Raw genomic sequence first — 21,912 nt, forward strand, 5'->3', positions numbered from 1 at the left:
AACACTAGGGTTTAATTTACTAGGTTACCTACGCATATTAAAAAGCATTTTAATTTAATGTATTCTAGTACCTTCCTAAATGCTTTCAGCTTACAAAGACCCTGAGTTCTGACAGCAGAACTCAGAAAAGAAGAAGCCAGCAGCTTGTAAGAAAAGGAATATTTGCTTGTTAACTATTGGACTGAGACAGCTAGAATTTGAACCACAAGTAGCAAAAAACATGCATGTGTATATATTTTCTTGTGTAATTGAAAAAAGATCATGCAGCCATAATTCAGGTCCTTTGTGTTTTTGTCTTGAAATAACATGCTATTTTTTTCTACAACATACCCTACCATTACAAACTTACAACAATCTGAGTTAAAGTGTTCGATCTTGTTTGATCCCAAGCTTCATTCTCAGCCAAGAAAGTCAGATTTCTGTGTCCAGATTTCTGGGAGCTTAATGTTATTATTTAAAATTATTTGTATTGGATGAAAAGATAGAAAGTGCAAGTAGCTTGTGGGCTTTCTATGTAGGAAATCCCTTCACTATCCAATCTGTCTGCCCAGCTGTAAGTTGCTGCGTATTGAAACTATTAGATGCTAAACATACAGCATACGGTTTAAGTCTCCTCATGCCATGGGCAGCACATCTTTGAAGTCTTAGCTTTAAAATGTTCCCTCCTTGGGGAGATCCACCAAGAGCTGTGCACACCCGGCAGCACTTTTCTGGGGAGCACTTTGAACTGATGATCACTGAGTTACTGAAGAGCAAAATTCCCTCACAGCGGCATTAGTGTCAGAACATACATGGCAATGTTTTATTTAAAGGTTTTCCAGATAGCCCCACGTACAACATGAACATGCTTTCTGAATTTTCTAGCTGGGGATCAGCTTTCCAAAATTGCTAACTACCCCCTGCATCTCTTTACGGGATAATGTGGTGATGTTACAAGAAATCCCATCTGAAGTGCATAGCGTAATTCTCCGCTATAAATTATGATCGTCAGCCTTCTGGAAAGCTGAATTGCCTAGGGCAAAACATCACCTCTCTTTGTCTGTCAAACCAGGGCAATGCTACTTACCTATATCACTAGGGTACATTTAGGATTAATTACCCCTCCTCATGCCAAGGATGAATTTATCCCATGGCATTTGGTGCTGCCACCCATTAGTGATAATCTGTATAACTAATTATTGTGAGGCCTGCCTGCCAATGTTTTCACACACACACATAACATTTACTTTTTTTCTACTAGACTTGCTGGCACTAAGAGAAGTTTTGGACTTTTTTTTTTTTTTTTTTTTTTTTTTTTCTCAGTAGTTTTTGCTTATGTTTTCTCTTAAAGAAGCTTATCTTCAAAGGAATCTTGACTAATGAGTCCCAAGTGGTCTGAGTTGTGTGTCCACAAGGCACAAGTATTTCCTGCTGACACTTTAGGATATGCTTCCAAGCACCTTTTAGAAAAGGAAGTAGAGTAGGACCCAGGGAGATCCTGCCCCAAAACTGGGCTGCAAATGATTCTTCTAGTTTGCTGGTATTAGATTCTGATGTACAGCTCAGCAAGCTGCCTGCATGGCTAGGTCAGGTTAGGTTTGAGGTAAATTAATTGGAAACTGAGTTTCCATTTCCAGAAGTCATTTTCAAGCTCTCTGAAACTGTTAATGATTAAAGGATCCACGTCCCATGGCTTCAGCAGCATAAATGCCGGATTTGCAGGCTTGAGTGATTCATCCAGTCACAGGGTAAGCATCCAAGACAGGTGAAGCAGTCTCTCTGTTGGCTCCAGAAAATAACGGCCAGGGTGGGCAGTGGATGCTTCACTGGCGTGTCTAACTTCCAGACAGCTGAAATTAACTGAAATTAATCCCGCTTTAAGATGCTTTTGAAGATGGGAATTAGTTTGCAAAGTTGCAGCAGTGCAGAACTTCAAGGTCAGCAAGCACCTAATTTAGACTCTTTCCCCGGTTTTGAAAACGTTCCCCCCTCTTCTCTTTGCATCACATGAAACTCTGGTGCTTGATGAAAAATGCATGTGCAGTTGTATATCTGAACTTATGAATACAATGTACTGTATATAGCACAGCACACTATACTGTTTGCATTCATTAAATCCCCTTCCACTGGAAAATTGGCTCTCCAGCTTGGGATAAGCATGACACATAGGAAGGATGTCTGTAATCACTTACACAAATGTCCATATCCTTCTGCTCTTCCTGCTCCGTCCTTACTGTCTATCATGCCCAACCAAAGTGAATCTGAAACTGGGAAATGACAAGCTGTAAAGTATTTTCGATCAGTTAGAATTATGTTTGGGTCTCTAGTATCATAAAAGCCAGAAAAACTGCATTTACTAAAACCTTTTTCTCTGAAAATATATTAATAATGTATGATCATACTTTGTAGATAATGCAATAATTGCTTGCTTGATTATGTAGCCAAAATAATCATTTTCAGAGATGTTTGATTTTTGCATGGTGACTACATTTTGTGTAATTTTCAGGGCAACAGATGCTCATCTATTTGTTCTGGTTCAAAAAACAGCTCTAAATTGAAAGTGAATTACTGTAAACCTTCTGCAGGCATCTAATTTTACTTTAAAAAAACACATGCAGTCTAAATGGTCTTATACTCAGGAGGGGAAAAATCCCCACACAAAATCCATGTTCAGAGAACTCAGCACAGTGCAATTAGCATCACACCATGCCAAAAAGGACAAATTACGCTCCCAGAGGGCCCACATTCACACACACACACATGAACACATGTGCTGCCTTCCCAATCTGCTTTTCAAATGTTGATTCTGATTCTTTGCTCCAGCACAATGGTATTTTATGCACGTTTTGTAAGTATGTGCCTATTTCACTAGGTAAATAAATCAAAGTTGTGATCTGGGCCAGGCTGAAATTTGGAAGTCTGTTTGGGTGATGATTTGAAGAGTAATGGACTACGCAAAAGCTGACCTCCAAAATGGGAACAGTCTAAACATATATCTAGGGATAAAGAAGTACTAAAAAAAAAAAGAGAGAGAGAGAGAGAGAGAGATTTGTCTTGTGTGATTTTTGTCTTAAAGAACAGGGGAAAATCCAGCAGTAGAAAGCAGAACAAAACTGCAGCTGGTTAGCTTATCTGCTTCAGTTTTTGGGTTGTTATAGAGATATTCTGTCTGAGGTTTTCAGAAGTCACCACCTTTGAACTGGTTATTTCCACCTGCTTCAATGCCAAAAAGAGCAGGACTTGGTGACGACAGCCCACTAGACATCTTTCTTTTTCAGCCTTCCCGTGTGTTTTTGCTGCTAGAATTCAAGGACAAAGTTTTTCCCTCCCAAGCTGATGCCTTACAGCTGCTCCCAGCTGAGGCCAGCATGGCTGGTACATCACTTGGTGAGGCTGAGCCACCCACAGGAGGACAGGAGAGGGGGCATTTTGGGAAACAGACTGCACCACAGCCTTTTGATTTCTTTATTGAATTGTGACAACTCCCATCTGATTTTAACTTCTTCACTTGACCAGTAAAAAGCTTCATCTTTTGAGTAGCTATGGTTATTTTTCCCTTGACTGCTTACCTTTCCCAGTGTAACTTCACTGTGGACAAACCTCAGGTTGGGGGCGATTTGCGAAGAGTGTGGTGACCGATGTAGCAGGCATCTTAAATGTGCTCCCTTCTTCTCCACCCCACTTATGCTGAGGATTATGCTTAGATCCTCATTCAGGGCATTGCAATTAGATGAAGTAATGTCTGAGACTAAAAGAGGGAGAATGATCTTGTTCTGGGATTTTTTTATTTTTATTTTTTATTTTTGTAAATAACTCATTGAAATGAAAACAAGGCGATGTTACAATGGAGAGGAAAATGCAAGAAAGAAGTTGCTAATTTGGTTAGCAAGAGGCTACTTAAAATCTCTTTCTAAATAGGAACTTTTAGAAAAAGGAGAAGGAAACGCCCCAAAAGGTACAGTCTGTCATGGCATGCAGAGTGAAGATAAGGGCATCAAAAAGAGAATCAGTTCACAGCCGGTGGAAGAGGCTGGCACTCAGAAATGTCATCTGGGGCAGGAGGAAGAGCTGCTCCCAAGATGAAATGTTCCTGGTGTCAGGCATCACCTGCCTCCTCCTTGTCCTTCCTCTGCCCAGGGCCCTTAGGACATTGAAAAGGCTTTGATAAAAGCTGCTAAGGATCTGGAGATTAAAGAGGGGCCAGGAATTGCTCCTGACCACTGGGCTTCCATAAAGCCCTGAAGAGGCGGAGAAAGGAGTCTGGAGAAAATAAGCTAAACAAGCAAAACCCTGTGAGGCAAACTTTCTGAAGCCATCAGCCTCCAGCCACACTCACAGGCTGCTGTTCACTGAACCCATGTGTTTGGAAAAGAAGCTGGAGGCAAGCGGGACGTTGCTGCTTGGATTCAGCTGATTCTTCGCACCACAAAGCACACAGTCATACCTGCTAAAGGACCAGACACCAGGTTGTGCTGCCTGTAAAACTTGCCTCCTGAACTGAAACCTCCAAACAAAATGTGATGGTAACTGCCTCTGCTTCAATAAGAGACCCTTAATGGAATAGCACAGGCATCAATATCAGACCGGTGTTTATTTAATATATTTCATTATTCATGATCTAGAATTTTACAAAGGAATCAATTAATTACAGTTGCAGAAAAAAACAAAACAAAACAAAACAAAACTCAAAGGTACGTTAATATGCTGCTGCCAGTAGTTCAAGTAAGCCAACTACTTCTTTGCCAGGAAGAGGTTTTTCCTTCCAACCCAAATTACCCAAATTGCTCTGTGCATTGGAGCGGTCTCGCTGCACACCTCCAGACACTGTCAGTCCCGCAGAGCCCTCCCTCGCAGCCCCTCAATGCTTCCGCCGGTGAGCAACGAGGCATATGGGGAAGGGAGCAGATGCACAAGAGGTGGGTGCTAGAGGTGGGTGTTGGGAAGCTCTGGTGGGGATGGAACGAAGACGATGCTCTGGCAGGAGTTATTCTGGTACCTGTGAGCATCCTCAGTGGCGAAGGGAGAGTCTAGGCAAGGCTCTCTGTCCCATCTGTGGGCATTTGGGAAAAAAGAACAATCCCATCTTTCTTCATGACAAAAGGTCTCCGGACACCAGGGTGAAAAATTCTGCACAAAAAATAGGTGGAAAAATAATGGGAATTCTGGGGTACTTTTTTCTTTTTCTTTTTTCTTTTTTTTTTTTTTTTTTTTGTAGTCTCCACAATGTCTGTCATGCATAGTCATGTCATAATATGCATAATATGCATAAGTCTCAATGCATAGATTTGTCGTTGGCTGTCACAGCAGCCCTGTACAGCCCACTTTCTCCAGTCAGGGTAAAATGCTAAAATATATCACAAAAAAGAATCATATTGGATGTGTCTGCTTGAAAGTGATAGACTTTCAGGAGCTGTACTGATGTTCAGGAATGGTCTTTTCAAGTTCAGCATATACTTAACTGGGAGAGAGGATTTAGGCATTATTAGACAAAATGAACCATATTCATATGGTGTTTATAAAATACATTTGGTTATTTCCCACTGCAGCAGATGGTACACAAAATAAGAAATGACCTGGAACCTCATTACCAACTGCATAAAATCTGCACAAAGCTGCTCAGGGAAGTAGGGAAATATTTGAATAGTTTTGTTTGGGAGAAGGCTTTGCTGACTTCTGGTCTTTTAGAAGAGAAAGTTCATGAAAGATATCCATCACAAAGCTCTATGTCACTGTGGGGCAGGATGGAAAGCCAGAGCTACTCAGCCTCACGCTGCAGGGTGCTAGCTGTCAGTCACTGCCAGAAGAAGACATATTCCCTGCATGAGGTGCCTGTGATGGGTGACTTGTTTCCAGCCTCCCTGGGGCAGCTGATGGGGCCGTTGCCCAAGTCTGCAACACCAAAGGCCAGTATTCCTTCTTCCAGGGACATGGCTGGAGTTTCAGACGTCTCTAGATAAGTGTTGTGGTGTCATACGATGCGACCAGCCTGCCTTGCCAGCCAGGAGGGCTCTCAAGGGACGGTGATAAGGGAAATTATCCCAACGCCCAATGCGCAAGAGGGCGCCCATCTCTAACACCTCCCTGTTCTTGGCGTCGTGCACTGCAGAGTGGTAGAGTTGGCAGCCAAAAGTGCAATCTCTGTGAGTTTCTGTCACTGTCAAGAGTTAGCCGGGACAAGTACAAGGCACCAAACTGGCGCAGTGCTGAGAGCAGCAGGACAGGGCCTGAGGCCCAGCACAATCACTCTCACGACCCTACCACAACATAAAGACTAATGCGGGGCTCCTTCCCTCCCGCAAAGAGCTGCTGTGCAGCTTCCCCTTCCACGTGGGTTCACAAAAAGTCAACCCCCCCTTTTCCCACTGGGGAGGGAATGACCTTCAGCAGTGCTGGCTTTCACGGGACACCCAACCGCAGCAGCATGGGATGCTTATCTGCCTCGCCAGCTGCCAGCCCCTCGAGGAGGAGCCCCACTGCTCTCTGCCTTGGGTCAGCCCAGCTCGGCACAGCCATCCAGCTCATGCACTGGAAACCTTGGTCTTCCTCCTCTTCTTGACATCTTGTACAGTTTTGTATTTTCATATGAATTTGAGCCTGGACAAATGTGTGTAATTCAAGTTTAATCTGACACTAGAAAAAAAAATTATTTTTTTAATGCAAAACAGCCATCTATCTGATGGTCAAGGTATTTAGTAGTTACAGCTGCAGCAAGGTCCATCCTAGAGAATAACAACACTTCAGTGCTGCAAAGCTGTTTTTAGACTGTTTTCTAAAACTTCCACCGAATCCCAGAGGCTGTTTTGTGTCACAGAGCAGTCACAAAACAGCGTTTGTTCCAGTCGCTTCTGCGAAGGAGCAGAGATGTTTCCTCCTCCAGCTGATACACTGTAGATCAGCTTTAACCATATTTGCAGGTATCGCTGTGGTTAGGCCGCTGCGTAACCACAGATGACAATTCGGGTGCCAAGCAATCCAGATAGCTTCTCATGTGACTGTAACGATCGCACAGCACAAGTGGGGTCCGCAGTTTGCTGTGACATCTGATTTGTTTTTGCACTGGCCACACGTGAGTGCAAAACAACATTTTTGTGCCTGCTCCTGCATTGCAAAAAGGTGTTCCGGTCCTTGCCCACAACCCTAATTTTGCATATCTGTGGACTTTATGAAAATTAGGCTCTGCTGTAAAGAAGCTGTCTGTATCATGAAGAGAAATTGTGAAAAAAAATGATGATTCTGTATGGGCTCTCTGGGTTGGTGACACTGGCTGTGTGCTGCTCTACAGCACCTACAGAAAATACCCTCGGCCATACTGCAATGTTATTTCTTAAGGCATTTCTTATACAGTACAAATGATTTCCTGGGCTGTCCAGATACTAGACAATGAAAGAGGCTTCTGAAATTCATTCCAGCTGGTTAACAGATATTTCCCTCATCATTTGTGATTACTTTGATAATGGCCCTGCACTGTGCAACGCGAAATAGTTTGAACTTCTCTCAAGAGCCTCATTTTTCTCTCCCCATTCCTGAACTGGGGGCAGTGCATGAGAAAACAGGTGTGTTGTATTTAGTCCTAAATAATTTTCTGTAGTGAAAAACAGGACAAACTGCTGCTCTCCTGCAGCCTGCCCCCTCCTTCCTCTCCTTCACTTCAGGAAATGATGCTGTAAGTGCTCTTTGCTTTATGTAAATGATAAGAGCAGGTCCAAAGCACTGTCATATGGTCATCCGCAGATGCTTTGCTCAGGGCAAGGCTGACAGTGCTGGTTGATCCCGAGGAGGTACATCCATCTATCACTGCTGATTAGAAAAGTGCCTGGGTGGTGAGCAGCACACATGATGATCACACGGCCTGGGAATCCTACGCAATTGCAACAATAGTTTATGAAGATGATTAAAGGGAGGTTTGTTCCTCAAGCAGTGCAGGGCAAGGCCAAAGGGGCTCATGTACAACATGCCGCCCGTCTCGACAGCGTGGTTGCCTGCGGGACGGCGCTTTCTGCAGCTGCAGCACATTAAGGAGCAAAATAACACAACACGAGGAGGGAGCTGGAGCCTCCCTGCTGCTGGAGAAGCATTGAACAGTTTGCCTAAAAACAATATCTTCCCCAACGCTGCGTAGTTAGGCCTTAATAGAAAAATAAAAAATATTAAACACAGCAAGATCCGAGGATTGTGAGGCAGCTTGATTAAGCAGTAAAAGAAAAAAAAAATAAGGAAAGAAGCATTATAGATCATTATTATTTTTTTTTCTCTTCCCAGTTATTTGGGACAGAGCCTGTAAGAAAGCAGGTAATATGCTTCCCGCTGGGATTAACTGCCAAAGAAACAGAGGCCACCTGTGAGGCAAATCCCCTAGGTTAACTCCTACCAGTCCTGGAGAAATTCGTGTCTTCCATCACATGCTGGTGGCTTCTGTGCAGGGGGCCTGTGACGTGTCGTGGTGGCTTTGTCCTTGACCCTTGAAGTGCCACAGATGGCCCCAAAGACTGAGCCCAGGGCCAGTGCCCCTGGGGGTGCTCTTCTCCACACTGGGAGCCCAGAGCTCCTGCTGCCCCACCTGAGCACCTTGCTTGGCCCTTTCCTCTGCAGAAACTCAAAGTGAAACTCAAACAATGGCTGCTAATCAATCAAAGGAGACCAAAAACCCTTAGAAAGCTCTCATGAGCCGATAGAGGATGGTGGAGGGGATGCAGACTGCCCCACAGCACCCAGCCATGGCCCATGTGCTACTGCTGGAGCTGCCTCCCTGAGACCTGGTGCTCCACTGCACGGCAGCTTGGGCGTTCCCAGGCGATGCCTTCAGCCTTCTGAAATCTCAAGGGGCTTTTGAAAAGTAATTATAGCCCTGGATTCTATTAATTTCCTTGGGGGATTTGTACCAGTACTGCTCACATTTGTATAGATCCCCATGCCCATAAGGGTTAGAAGCTCCAAAAGCAGGGAATGAAACTTCCAAAATGACTTAGATACCTAACTGTAATGAAGAGATTTTATTATATCCTACCTAGTTTCATCGAGGATGTTAACAACTATGCTGTGTAAACATTTATTTCTATTTTTAAAACAGAGGTTTTTAACCTACTTGACTCCCCTCCTCCCCTGTTGCCCTTTGCAGTCTTATTTTTCTCATCTTGAATAGCTAAAATGTACGACACCAGTTTTGATCTTGTGGTGATTTCAAAGTTTTCAAGGCAAATGATGGGAGGGAAGCCTGATATTAGTTTTAACTGGAGTTTTAAAATGGAATGGACAAATCTTCTCTTTTGCCTCTCTGAGTGTTACAAATGGCCCCGTATGCAGCAGAGAATTTCCTTCCTTCCTTCCTTCCTTCCTTCCTTCCTTCCTTCCTTCCTTCCTTCCTTCCTTCCTTCCTTCCTTCCTTCCTTCCGTCCTTCCTTCCTTCCTTCCTTCCTTCCTTCCTTCCTTCCTTCCTTCTTTCTTTCTTCCTTCCTTCCTTCCTTCCTTCCTTCCTTCCTTCCTTCCTTCCTTCCTTCCTTCCTTCCTTCCTTCCTTCCTTCCTTCCTTCCTTCCTTCCTCCTTCCTTCCTTCCTTCCTTCCTTCCTTCCTTCCTTCCTTCCTTCCTTCCTTCCTTCCTTCCTTCCTTCCTTCCTCCTTCCTTCCTTCCTTCCTTCCTTCCTTCCTTCCTCCTTCCTTCCTTCCTTCCTTCCTTCCTTCCTTCCTTCCTTCCTTCCTTCCTTCCTTCCTTCCTTCCTTCCTTCCTTCCTTCCTTCCTTCCTTCCTTCCTTCCTTCCTTCCTTCCTTCCTTCCTTCCTTCCTTCCTTCCTTCCTTCCTTCCTTCCTTCCTTCCTTCCTTCCTTCCTTCCTTCCTTCCTTCCTTCCTTCCTTCCTTCCTTCCTTCCTTCCTTCCTTCCTTCCTTCCTTCCTTCCTTCCTTCCTTCCTTCCTTCCTTCCTTCCTTCCTTCCTTCCTTCCTTCCTTCCTTCCTTCCTTCCTTCCTTCCTTCCTTCCTTCCTTCCTTCCTTCCTTCCTTCCTTCCTTCCTTCCTTCCTTCCTTCCTTCCTTCCTTCCTTCCTTCCTTCCTTCCTTCCTTCTTTCTTTCTTTCTTTCTTTCTTTCTTTCTTTCTTTCTTTCTTTCTTTCTTTCTTTCTTTCTTTCTTTCTTTCTTTCTTTCTTTCTTTCTTTCTTTCTTTCTTTCTTTCTTTCTTTCTTTCTTTCTTTCTTTCTTTCTTTCTTTCTTTCTTTCTTTCTTTCTTTCTTTCTTTCTCTTAGAGAGGTCACAGTGGGTGACCTTAAAATCAGAAGGCTGCAAAGTTTATTAACTTCATGGCTTCAGACTGGCCAACTGGTTGGCACATGGGAAAATAGCTAAATCGATACAAGAACTGTCACCTGGCTAGGAATCCCATTTTAACAGATTATCGACAAAATCTGTCATCTCACCTCTGAGATGGTAAGAACAGAAAAGGAGGAACAGGAGAGAGGAGAGGCAGGGCAGGCATGAGTAACGCATGAGTAATCCCTCCTGTTCCTCAAAGCGAAGCCACTTGCAAATGATGGGATGAGCAAGGAGACCTTTGCAGGTGTGAGTGGGGAAGGGATAGATCAAATGGTTCCCAGCACTCAAGGCTCAGTGGGCTGTGTCTGCAGCTGCTCTTCTGCTGCTCTTAGCCATACGGCACCTCAGAGATGTCCTCAGGTGGGCAGGTGGCTCTGCAAACCATCCATTCCTGATTTTGGTGGAGCAATTGCCATTTTTGCTCTGTTGTTTTTTTTTTTTTTGCCTGAGACCAAGGCAGTACACAATGCAGCATTTTGTTTGGGTGCTTCGGTTCAGCAAGGTTCTCCCTGCCAAAGTGAATTGTAGACCAGAACAGTTTGTATAGGAACTCTGGAACTTTCCAAGAAAAACTTAGTTCTGGACCAACATGACAAGGGAATTTGGTTATTGCCTTCCAGCAAAAGAAGTAAAATGCAAACAGTTCTTAAATGAAAAATGAAGGAGAAAACACAAAAGCATTTTCATCTCATATATGAGTTTCAATTGTTTAGCTCTTTTAACTCAGAACAGAAATAAACAAATCCAGCATTTGGGGGTTGCTATTGCCCCAGAGGCATGAGGAATATCTATCACTCCCTTTGTCCCTGAGCCACCGAGGCAGCATGACCCAGGTCAACCAACTGCCCTGCTCAGCAGCGCTCCTCACACCACAAGCAGGCGAGGAGAGTGTCACTTATTCCTTCAGTCACCCCAAGTGAGTGCTTAGCTGCCCCTCTAAGCCACCTTCTTTGATGACCACACCAAAACCTACCACAACCACAATCGATAGCAGGCCGCTCCGCTTGGTAAAGATATTTAGACCAGCCAAGGGTAGCATAACCCACAAAAGTGCAGCAAGCCATTGATGCTTGTGTTTTTCAGAATATATACACTCAGGGGAAGTCAAAGATTATTTTGCACTTTCTGCAGCTAAAGAAAACACCACAGCAATTTGCAACTCACACTGATTTATACTGACTGATTGGAGAAGCTACACACCGCACTTTCCCTCACGGTAACTGGTGGTTGGGTGGCATTAAACCCATCACAAGAAGCCCTTATCTGATGCTGCTGACTTTGCTTAGAGAGGAGCACACAGGGCTTTCAGGGTCAGCTGGTTCCTACTGCCCATCACAAGCTAGCTGAAATGATTTCCAGGACACGGGCAGAAAAATCAAGTCACAGGAGAAATTGCTGCTAGTAAATCATCTCTGCTGCCTGGCTGGCAGCTGATGGATAATAGTTATCATCAGAAAGAGTGACTGATAATCAATTTAAGAAATATGGACAACTTTTCAGAAAACAGCCTCAGAGCATTTTTTTTTTGTCATCTACTTGTTAGTTACAGAGTAATCTCTTAAGAAATTAGCGCTCAGGAAACATGGCAATCGAAGATGGAAACCACAACAGAACTGCAGAGTAGGTTTTTATATTTCTATTATACTATATTTTCAGTCCTGAAGTAGGGGCTAAAAAGTCTATGCAACTGCTCCTTTTCTTCTGTTGAGACTCAGACCTCCCCACAGGACAAGTAGGAAGTTTCCTAATCCATGTACAGGAAGAGGGAAACGTTTCACTTTCTCAGTTTCAGCCTACAACACAGTAGAATTAAGGATGCTGTTGTCCAAACTTTCCAGTGATTGCTGTGAACATTTTTAGGATGTGACAGGTTGTTCCCTGGTGACTTGGCTAGCTAGGAAATGTTTTAAGTGTTTCCTGATGTTCAGAGGCCACCTTCTGTATTTCAGTCTGTGGCCATTGTCCTGGCATTGTCCACCCTTGTCCTGGCATTGGCATACGCTTGGCTATCCTGAGAGCCTGGTTCCATCTTTTTAACAGCCCCCCTTCAGGTATTAGGTCCATGATGGTAACATGGTGGTGGTTTCTCTTTCTATCTGGGTACAATAATGATTCGAAGGGCAAATAAAATATCTATTAAATGTGTTCCTAAGGTGCCTTTCCATGGAAGTGATTGCTTAGAACTGGTGTAGGAAAATAATTCAGCAGGAAATGGTCTGTGTGGCTGTGAACAAGAACAGAGGCAGTAATCATTTCAAGTCTAGTAGTTAGAAAATAGGAGACTTTTTTTTTTTTAATAAAAAAAAAAAAAAGGCAGGGCTGCTGAGTTCTAGGTTGCTTCAGATGGGGAAACACTTCAGGAAAATGAAATTAAATACACACTAACCCAATAAATATATGAAACAGCCCTTTTGGAGATATTAAGAGAATTCCTGAATTTTTTGTACCAATTCAGCTATGAGGATGTCTCAGTATGAAGTCTGCTTTGCTTTAATAGGGGCAACAGGCACAACAACGGTTCAAACTCTGCCACAGTCTTGGTAATTTCTGAAGTGTTATTAAAAATGATGCTAAGGCTGGTAGGGGCAAAGCTTACATGTCCTGCCTCCTGACAAAATTATTTCTGAATTTTCATAATTAGTTTTTACAGAGCTAAGACCTGGATGAAAAAGGAAAAAAAATGAAGTTGTTTTAAAAAGGAAACTCTCAAAGAGTGGAGCTCTTCAAGCAAATCTGCTGATAGAACAGAAATATCTAGGGACCAGAAAGGTTGAGGTCTGTCTTGCAAACGAATTATCAGGGCTTTTGGTAGGATAATCATGAACAACTTTGCCTAAATGCTCTTCATCTACTATTAAACCCTATCAATGCAAAGCCTACTGCAGCACAGGATGGAGCAGATAACTCACAGACTTCAGTCCTGCAGTAACTAAAGCAGGGGTTGTCCCCTGAGATACATGGTACCCGGCCCTGCAAGGGAAGCATAATGTTTTCTCTTTATGGACCCTAAAACCCAGACAGTGCTAAGGAATATATCACAGTTGCTGCTATTTTTCATTCGAAGCCTAATGGACATTTGAATAGTCCTGACTTCATGAGGACAAACATCCCAAAATGCAGGCCAGTAACATCACCCCCTACAACTGGGAAAACAAGATGCAATAGAACTGACCCGTTAAAGATGACAAATTAACCAAACTATGTGTTCTCCCCAAGATGTTGCATATGGCCAGCCCAGCACAAGCACTAGTGCCAGCATACAGGAGGGAATAAGAGTGTGTACACCTGCACGTGTGTGTGCAGAGGGGCTCCAACTGCCTTCCGACCATACCCTGAATAACATGGAGATTTTTTGAGATGTTTTTGTCCAATTTTAAGTAATACTGTTTATGACACATAGACTGCATCAACAGTCTGCAGGATCAATCTTCTAGTTGCAAATTTTTCCAGCATCAAGCTGTGTCTAAGTACCCAAGTATTCATCCCATATACCCATATTACGCAGGAAAAGAACTTCCATAATGAAAAGCCATCAAGGTTTTCTGGTACACATCCAAAAAGGTGCTTCAGAATGCTCAACTTGACCTCTTTGCGGCCAGACACTGCGATTTTGCTTCAACCCAAGAATTTATTAAGACTTACATGAAAATATTCCATCTTAACATAGTACACATTGGTAGCATCTGAATACATATTTACAGATTTATTTGAACTTTTCTGAACTGCAATTCTACAACCGAGCAACATATCCATAAGTGTTTCATAAACTTTCAAACACTTACATATTTATACATATAGTTTTTGCATATATATATATAAAAATATTTTTGAGACTCAAGGACTGAGAATAGTCAAAAGGACATTATTGCTACATTTCCATATTTACAAAAACAATGCATAAAACCATTCAGAACACCAAGCCATTGCAAAATAAGTTTCAAAAATCCCCAAATTATAAAAATATAAATTTTAAGAACGAAAAAACCCAAACCTCTTTCAGCTAAGTGTCCATTAAGTACCGAGACATCTATAATTATAACAACTAGTTTGTCTACAGTTGCTCTGAAAGCCAACACACTACGAAAGAGCTTTTATAGCGTTAAACTGAAAATGCTCAACAACAAGTATGCATAAGAGTGCCTCCAAACAACTGGCTAACTTTGGAAAGGTGCAACAGCCTATGTAAGTTCAGTGCAAATGGCTACTTTTTGACTAACTCTGAAAGACAAATTCCTGTAACAATAAACCAAATGCACAGGTATATAAAGAGTGTGGTATTCAACATTACCTAAAATAGTGTGTGTATTTACAATTATCTTGCATTTGGGCAGTTAGTTACATATTTAAAATGCATGTAAACTCAACCAAACTCCTGGTAAAGTATAAGTTACAGAGTGCTTAAGTGCATTGTAAATAAATAGGTACTTAACTAGTACTCTGTCTCTGAAAAATGCTTCTCTCAATGCTAATTTCTAGGTGACAGAAACAAAGGTGAAAAAAAGAACCAGCAGTGTTTCTGATGGGAAGAGAAGGGGTTACAAGATACTTAAGCACAACAGATACTGACCCCAAAGCCTCGTATCTGTCAAACAAGACTGCACCCATTTAAAAATTCAGTGCTTCCCAGTTAAGCTCTTCTTCATTATGATCTCAGCACTGCTATAGAGATGGAAAGATGAAATGACTTGTCATGGGGGGAATAGCCCTTTCCAGTGAGCATTATCCAAGCTGGCCTGTGAGAAATATTCACCTGGGTATGACAAGATAAGCAAAGGGCCCCCAGGACAGAATTTTTTGCTTCTGCTCTTTCCAAGATAAGATGACTCGTTAAACTGCCTCTCCTCCCAACACACCATTTACTGTAAACGACCCTCTTCCTGTATTTTGACCATCTCAGCATGTCCCACCTATCTTTGGTGAACACTTTGGGACTCAGCTTTTATCAAGTATCTCATCCCTTTGGCTTCGGCTGTGGGGGATGCTCTGTGGTGGGATGTGACCCAGCACGGACAGGCCAGTGGGATATGGACCCACAGAAACCTAGTGACAAGTCTGCATGGCTGACAGCACAGGTAGGAAATGAAGACCGAGGTCCACACTCTTTTCCTTGCCACTGGTTCAAGCCCCAGTGCTTGAACACTAGTGTGTTTGCTGCTGTGCAGACCACCACGTCCTTTGGACGTACACCTCTCTTGCCCACGTACCCACAGACCCCTTGCTGGCCTCTGACCTGCAGTATCTGTCTGGGAAAGCTTCTCTGGCTTGGCTGGATGTGGAAAGGGGGCTGCAAAGCAGTTAGCTTTATACGTTTATTTCTTAAATTCAACAAAACAAGATTAACTAGAAAGTGACTCCATGCTTTCCAGGCATGGATCCAGAGAAGGATCGCTGCGGATTTGGTTTGATCTGTAGTCATCTCATTCCACACCATGGCTCAGGATTTCTTTTTTTTTTTTTCCTTCAGATCTGGCGCTCTACTGCAAATACACACAATATAGCAAATATATACAGCTTCAGTTAACATTGCAATGATGCCTGTAACCGTGCTCAACAGATTAAGTTTATGTGAAACAGTGTGTGGTAAAGAACAGTATTACAACAACATTTCAGCTACACAGTGGTAGTAGTGAGTAAAAGTAAGAGAAATTATTGAAGTCCTCCCTCTCTCACCCCCTGCACAATACAAACAGCGAGTACACCTGGGCTCCTCTTCTTCCAGGCACCATTCAAACATCTTCACGTACCAGGAGAGGCTGAGTAGATGAAGTACTGCTACCCACTGAGTTAATCCTCACGGAGTGATCTGTAGCATTTCCTTGACTGGAAGGTGGAGTTGAAAAGTTTGCATAGACCTGCAGAAGCCAAACACTGCTGTCAGTTCCCTGCAGATCGCTCTGTCCCTTCTTACCTGGAGAGCTCACCTTTGTGAGCCACTTCCCACTCTGCTACACCACCTGAGGAGCATCCAGCTCAGGTGTTTCTTTACAAATCTAAACACACAGTTTCAACGGGTCTTGGGCATAACAGTATTTTTAAGAGTCAGGAACCCCAGTCTCCATTACTAAAACCACTGCAACATACTGTATTTATTTATTTATTTATTATTACGTTTAGCAGCATACTAAATTTAAACTGAGCTTGAAAAAACACAGCTCTAGTTATTACTAGAATGCCCCCCAGAAACCTCGGTAATATTTTCTTCACATTCTTGTTTTTGTTTTGATAATGCCTGCACCTGCCAAAAATATGCTGCAGGATGCAATTGAACACCAGCAGCTTTCAGTTTCCTCTTTTCTCAAATTGTCAGGAAGCCATGCACTCTGTGCCCAAACAAGACATCTAGAAGGTAAAAGGAAGCTTTATTTTTAAACCACAGTTTAAACTTGCTTTTCTAAGACCCAGTTACACTCAGTGGTATTGTGAGAGAAAATCCAAGTCTCTGATGTGCCTCCACTTTTTCTTTGCACTGTTTTGTACAGTTACCTTCTAGACATGCTTTTACTAGGGAATGGCCAAAAAAATGGTGAATATACTTGTCACAACATACCTCACAGATTATGTAAATACAGCTATGTGAAATAAGAGGCTGAGGAGCAGCAAAAGCTCAATTCCTTCCTTTAGAAAGTTTTTCTAATTACAGCTAAATATACCTAATGTCTGAGATTTTTCCCAGATGAACAGATTTTCTCATAGTTTAAGAAAGATGAGTCTAAGCAGTAGCACTACGTTTTGTAAGATCAAAATTATTAAGTATATTTTGAGTGAGAAACATCAACCCTGTATAGAGTCTTCTCCAGCTGGTGGTCCCTGTTTCATGTACAGGCTTAGACACCTACTGCCTAACGACATGAGGAGGAAAAAGTGAGTAGCCCATACATCACTTCTATCACCCACACTTACAGTGCAGAGCTACATAAATAACGCTGGAAAATTAATGAAGGTTCTTTATTCTTCTGAGCTCTGGTCTAATGTCTTGTTTGAAACTACTTGGGCTCCATACGGATCATCAGTTTTTTGGAGTCAAAACTTACCCGGGGGGCACTATCTGAAAGCTGCTGTTCTATCAGCTGTACGATCTGTTTAAATGTGGGTCTCTGTAAAGGATCAGCATCCCAGCAACTCTTCATTATGTCATACCTGCAAAGACACTAAAATTAAGTACTGCTGATGAGGAAACCTGAGAGTTTTTATCTCACCTGCATTGTTATTTGACAGAAAAATGTGACCCATTTGCACAGTTAATGTTGTTTAAATGAGTTTTAAGAAAAGAAATAGCACTGCTAACGCTTGTGCTTATGACAACAAAGGAGTCAGTGCTAATGAGAGTCTCTGGACACAGTTTTCTTTGACAGCTTGCTAAGTACCAAGCCATTTACAACACAGTGAATTGGAGACAGCTCATGAAGAAGATAAGTAGTCAGTCCTCTTGCAGTCAGAAATACAGCACAAACGCAGACGCTGTACAGCGTCATGATACATCTCACTGACTGCTTCATCGGAATTAAAAATGTGTAATACATGCTGTGATCTGTCAATAAGTTACTGACATGGAGCAGATACCAAGACAAAGTGATCAGATGGTACAAGGCATGAGTACATTACATTGCTTGTAGCAATACTGACATACTACACTGGCTAGACTACATGAATTATTTAAAATGTTAAAGAACTTAAAAATAATTAAAAACAACAAACAAACAAACAAAACAACACAAAAAATGGTGCAGTACAAAGAGCCTTCATGCAAATGTGGAAGGTTCCCTTCCTTTGCACTGCTGCTTATGTGTGGTGACTGGAGGTACTGGTTGCTCACTTACATTTCAGGGGGTGCACACTCAGGGCTGAACATCCTGTATCCCTCCTTGATCATTTTATAGAACTTGGAGTCCACGGGCATCCCTGGATATGGGCTGCTGCCTGTTGGGAGAAGAGGTGAGCAATAGGGTTTCTACAAAACCAAGATGAAATGGAAGTCCCCTGAAGTACAGATTTTGACGGAGCTTACCTAAAGAGAAGAGTTCCCAAAGCAATATCCCATAAGACCAGACATCACTCTCAAAAGTGTAAACGCAGTTGAAAATACTCTCAGGTGCCATCCACTTCACAGGGAGACGAGCCTTTCCAGGGAAAAAGGATTAAATTAAGACAATGGTCATAAGGCATAAAAAAATTACAACATAAAATCAACTGTTTATACCTATTATGTGCTGTAAATACATGTTAATTCAATAGAAGAATCCAACCAAAAATGGAAATCCCTGGTTTTAGAGACTCCATGTGTTGCACTGTTGTTACTGATTCATCTCTCTATGGGTCTACCAAACTTGTGAAGTTCCCTGTATTCTGATTTTCTACACACTGTGCGATGGTTTATAGGGAATAGCAGGAAGTCAGAGGAAAATAATCCCTATGAACATGGCATGGTTTCTTATGCAAACACTCAAGTCTTCTGTGGACTAGCTACCTTAAATACAGTGCTTCAAGGCTTTAGTCAACAATTAAGACTGCTTAAGCTCTTTGATGTATGAGAAAAAAAAATAATGAAAAAAGAAAATTCACCTGATATAAATATATATTGACATATTTCATATGTTTCTGTGGGAACAGACAAAGTCTTTCCTCTCCCTACTTTGCCCTTTTCTTGTCTGACTCTGGGAGCCAGCCAGGCTTCTGTCCTAAGCATTTATCCTGCCCCAGCACGCCTTCATCTGGGTTAAGATCAGGCCAGATGCAAACAGATGCCTTCTGCGGCCACTGCTTCCTCTCTCCCAGGGCAGCTGCAGCCTATCCTCTTCTGACCCTTTCAGGCTAAGTAAAATCCTGTTGTCAGACTACTCAGGAAACGTAAAGTGTGGCCTAGACACGTAAAATTTAATTACTTACTGCCCACTTCCCGCCTAAGCTGCGGATCTGCACTTCCCACTCCTACCAGCCTTGACGGATCAAGCAGCTCCTGACCTGACCCTGAGCCTGAAAGCAGCTTTTGTACAATAAATGCCACTCAGTGTTTTGACAATACAGCCACGCCTGAATTATTTGGGTTCCCATTGTTCCTTAATCTCAACTTCTAGCCATCCAGGGGCTGGTACCAACTTTATTGTCAAAGACAAACACAAAAACATCTTTTCTCCCGGAGCCTACAGTGGGGATGCTGTATGTACCTGGGACATCAAGGGACTGCTGAGTGACAGCACAGCATCAGAGATATCCGAGATACCCGAGGGGCCATGAACAGAGAGGTTAACTGAGCTTGGTAAACTGATTCACTGAGACTTGTGGGATTTGCTCTCTTCATCAGTTATGAAGATACCAGACACCTGGATGGGCAACCTTCAGATCATGTCAAGTCCATAACAAGTGACTGACCCTTGACTGCTGAGCAGTCAGCTGGGATGGGGAGGACCTTCTTTTCTTTGAAAAAGGGTGCAAGTGTGAGATGCGTGTACCCTGAAGGCCTTAGATAGCTGCACATACCTGATGCAGACCTAAAACATTAATCCAGGCAAAAATCAGTTTCAGATGCAAAAGACCTCTACCTCATAGCATACTTCTCCAGTTTTAATCACAGACAGGCTTGATTTTCTTTTGTAGCAGGGCTCCTTTTACTACTCTTTAAAGGGGACTTCAAATACTGACAATGCAATCTGCATTGCTTCTAAGTGTCTGGTAGGTACTAGTATAATGGGTACTCTGCTGAATAGTTTGTTCAGAAGAGTTTGTCGTCTTGTACATTTCTTGTCTTGTACTATTACAGGATTTGACCTATAGCTGAGAGTTAAAGCTGTAGTTGTTATTCATATAGGGTTAAAATCTGTATATAGAATCAGAGAAAACTAAGGCTTTCTAACCTTTCACTATGCCCTAATCAATAAATTCAGACTTTAGAATCCCATTTCCATTGTCTGAGTAATGTTATATAGCAAAAACCAGGATGTAACCCCCTGAATATTTAGATATTTCAAACATAAACTATTTCAGTAACATATAAATACAGCAAGTTTCAAATCTTTTTTTTTTTTTAGGGTTGACCTGTCAGAATATTGCAGTAGTAAAATGTGCAATTAGTCACAGAGCTGTAACTTCTAGTATATTCATATGTAACAGAGAGATGGTGTGTTATACTTGTGCAGCAAAAACATCTCCTCCACCATGACATGCATTCAGATGTTTTTTTCCAGCATAACAACATGTATATATGAGGGCTTTTGTCAACACATGCATCTACATCAGCAATTGCCCCTTTTCACATTCCCGACCAGCACAAACCTAACAGCAGGATTGGGAAATCTAGATTTTGGTCTAATAAAGATTTTTTGCAAGTTGAGACAACAAGAAAGCCCCTAACTTAAAACAGGTGGATAAAGCATCACATATACTTACGTTTCCTTTGACCACATAATTTGAGTCATTCCTTATATCTCTTGCCAGGCCAAAGTCACAGATTTTTGTTATTCGACCATGAGTGAGAAGAATATTTCTTGCGGCCAGATCCCTATGAATGCACTAAACAACAAACAGACAAACAAACAAAGTTATTTTATAATATTCTTAACAGACTGTTGCTTGGTTACATGCTTTCTTAGCTATAAACTTACTACATTATGCATTTTGTAGCAAGCTGAAAGTCATAATGAATCCATATGTTAATAAGCGTACTCAAATGATTAAAAATTCTGGTGTAGTATGTTTACTATCATGACATTGATCCACACAGTTAAGGCTGCCTATGCATTTATTTATTTTAGAAAAGACCACCTGCAGTCACTTTGAATTTTCCAGCAATTCACATTTGCAGCTAAATATTAATGTACTTATTCTATGCCAGGGACATAATTTTTTCTCTGACTTTTTGATAAGAAGCAATTGGCCTGCTTCCTAACACGGGACAAATAAGAAGAAAATGTGGTTTGTCTCTAAAATAACTCCAGTCTTTTATTATGTGGCTATTGTGACTGAAGGGAAAGAGCTGAAAACAGGGAAAATTATGGTAAAGATTCAAAGCATACAAGTTAGAAAACTGAATCCCACTTCAAAAATCTCTGGAAAAAAGTTTTCCTATGGAAAACTTAAGGTATTAAGTACCTTGGAGAGTTTAATAAGCAGGCCTAAATATTTGATAATATTGTCAATCTTCACAGGCCAGTATCTTTCTACGAACGTCACATGTTTGATGACCTTGCTAGCTTATGTTCCAGCACTCATCTGAGAAGTGCGCACATGTTTGCAACTGCAGCTCCAGACGGGTGGCTGAGTTTTCCAGCAGTTGTATTTTCTTTGTGTGCAACCAGAGCCCATCTGTATTTCTTAGAGAATGGATGTATTTCTCTAATGAAATCATCTCTTTTTTCATCTAGAAGGGACAGTGCTAAGCTCCTGCTGTGCTGATGGTATACAATATGCAGGGAACGGCTGTCTAAAAAGTAGCTGAATTGTTCAATTTTTCTCTGCAATTTTTTCCTTGAAATATGAAACTTGTGGAATTCCCTACAAAAAAATATATATACTTAAAATATCAGGAGAGTTAAGCAAATCGAATTCAAAATGATAACTGCAAGTCACATAAGCAATGTAATCTCTGCCTCCTTGGCATGCTTACAGAAGGAAATATGTTTAATGACAATTAGTGTCCCTGGGGAC

The 21,912-nt window shown here is 42.0% G+C and overlaps 1 protein-coding gene across 2 annotated transcripts in view; it reads right to left on the reverse strand.

Annotated features, from left to right (window-relative positions):
• Window positions 1-13,963: 13,963 nt before the first annotated feature.
• Window positions 13,964-21,912, reverse strand: part of KIT (KIT proto-oncogene, receptor tyrosine kinase) — a 53,999-nt gene continuing 46,050 nt past the window's right edge. For both annotated transcript variants that reach the window (XM_038178686.2, XM_013093148.5), the window contains 5 exons: window positions 20,656-20,778; window positions 18,281-18,392; window positions 18,093-18,192; window positions 17,307-17,412; window positions 13,964-16,127 (listed from right to left, as the gene is read on the reverse strand). In XM_038178686.2, coding sequence (XP_038034614.1) covers window positions 16,002-16,127; window positions 17,307-17,412; window positions 18,093-18,192; window positions 18,281-18,392; window positions 20,656-20,778 — 567 coding nt within the window. In that variant the 3' untranslated portion in view covers window positions 13,964-16,001. The remainder of the gene's footprint in view (window positions 16,128-17,306; window positions 17,413-18,092; window positions 18,193-18,280; window positions 18,393-20,655; window positions 20,779-21,912) is intronic.

This window comes from Anas platyrhynchos, chromosome 4 (genome assembly GCF_047663525.1).
Source record: "Anas platyrhynchos isolate ZD024472 breed Pekin duck chromosome 4, IASCAAS_PekinDuck_T2T, whole genome shotgun sequence".
In the NCBI taxonomy this organism is placed as follows: domain Eukaryota; kingdom Metazoa; phylum Chordata; class Aves; order Anseriformes; family Anatidae; genus Anas; species Anas platyrhynchos.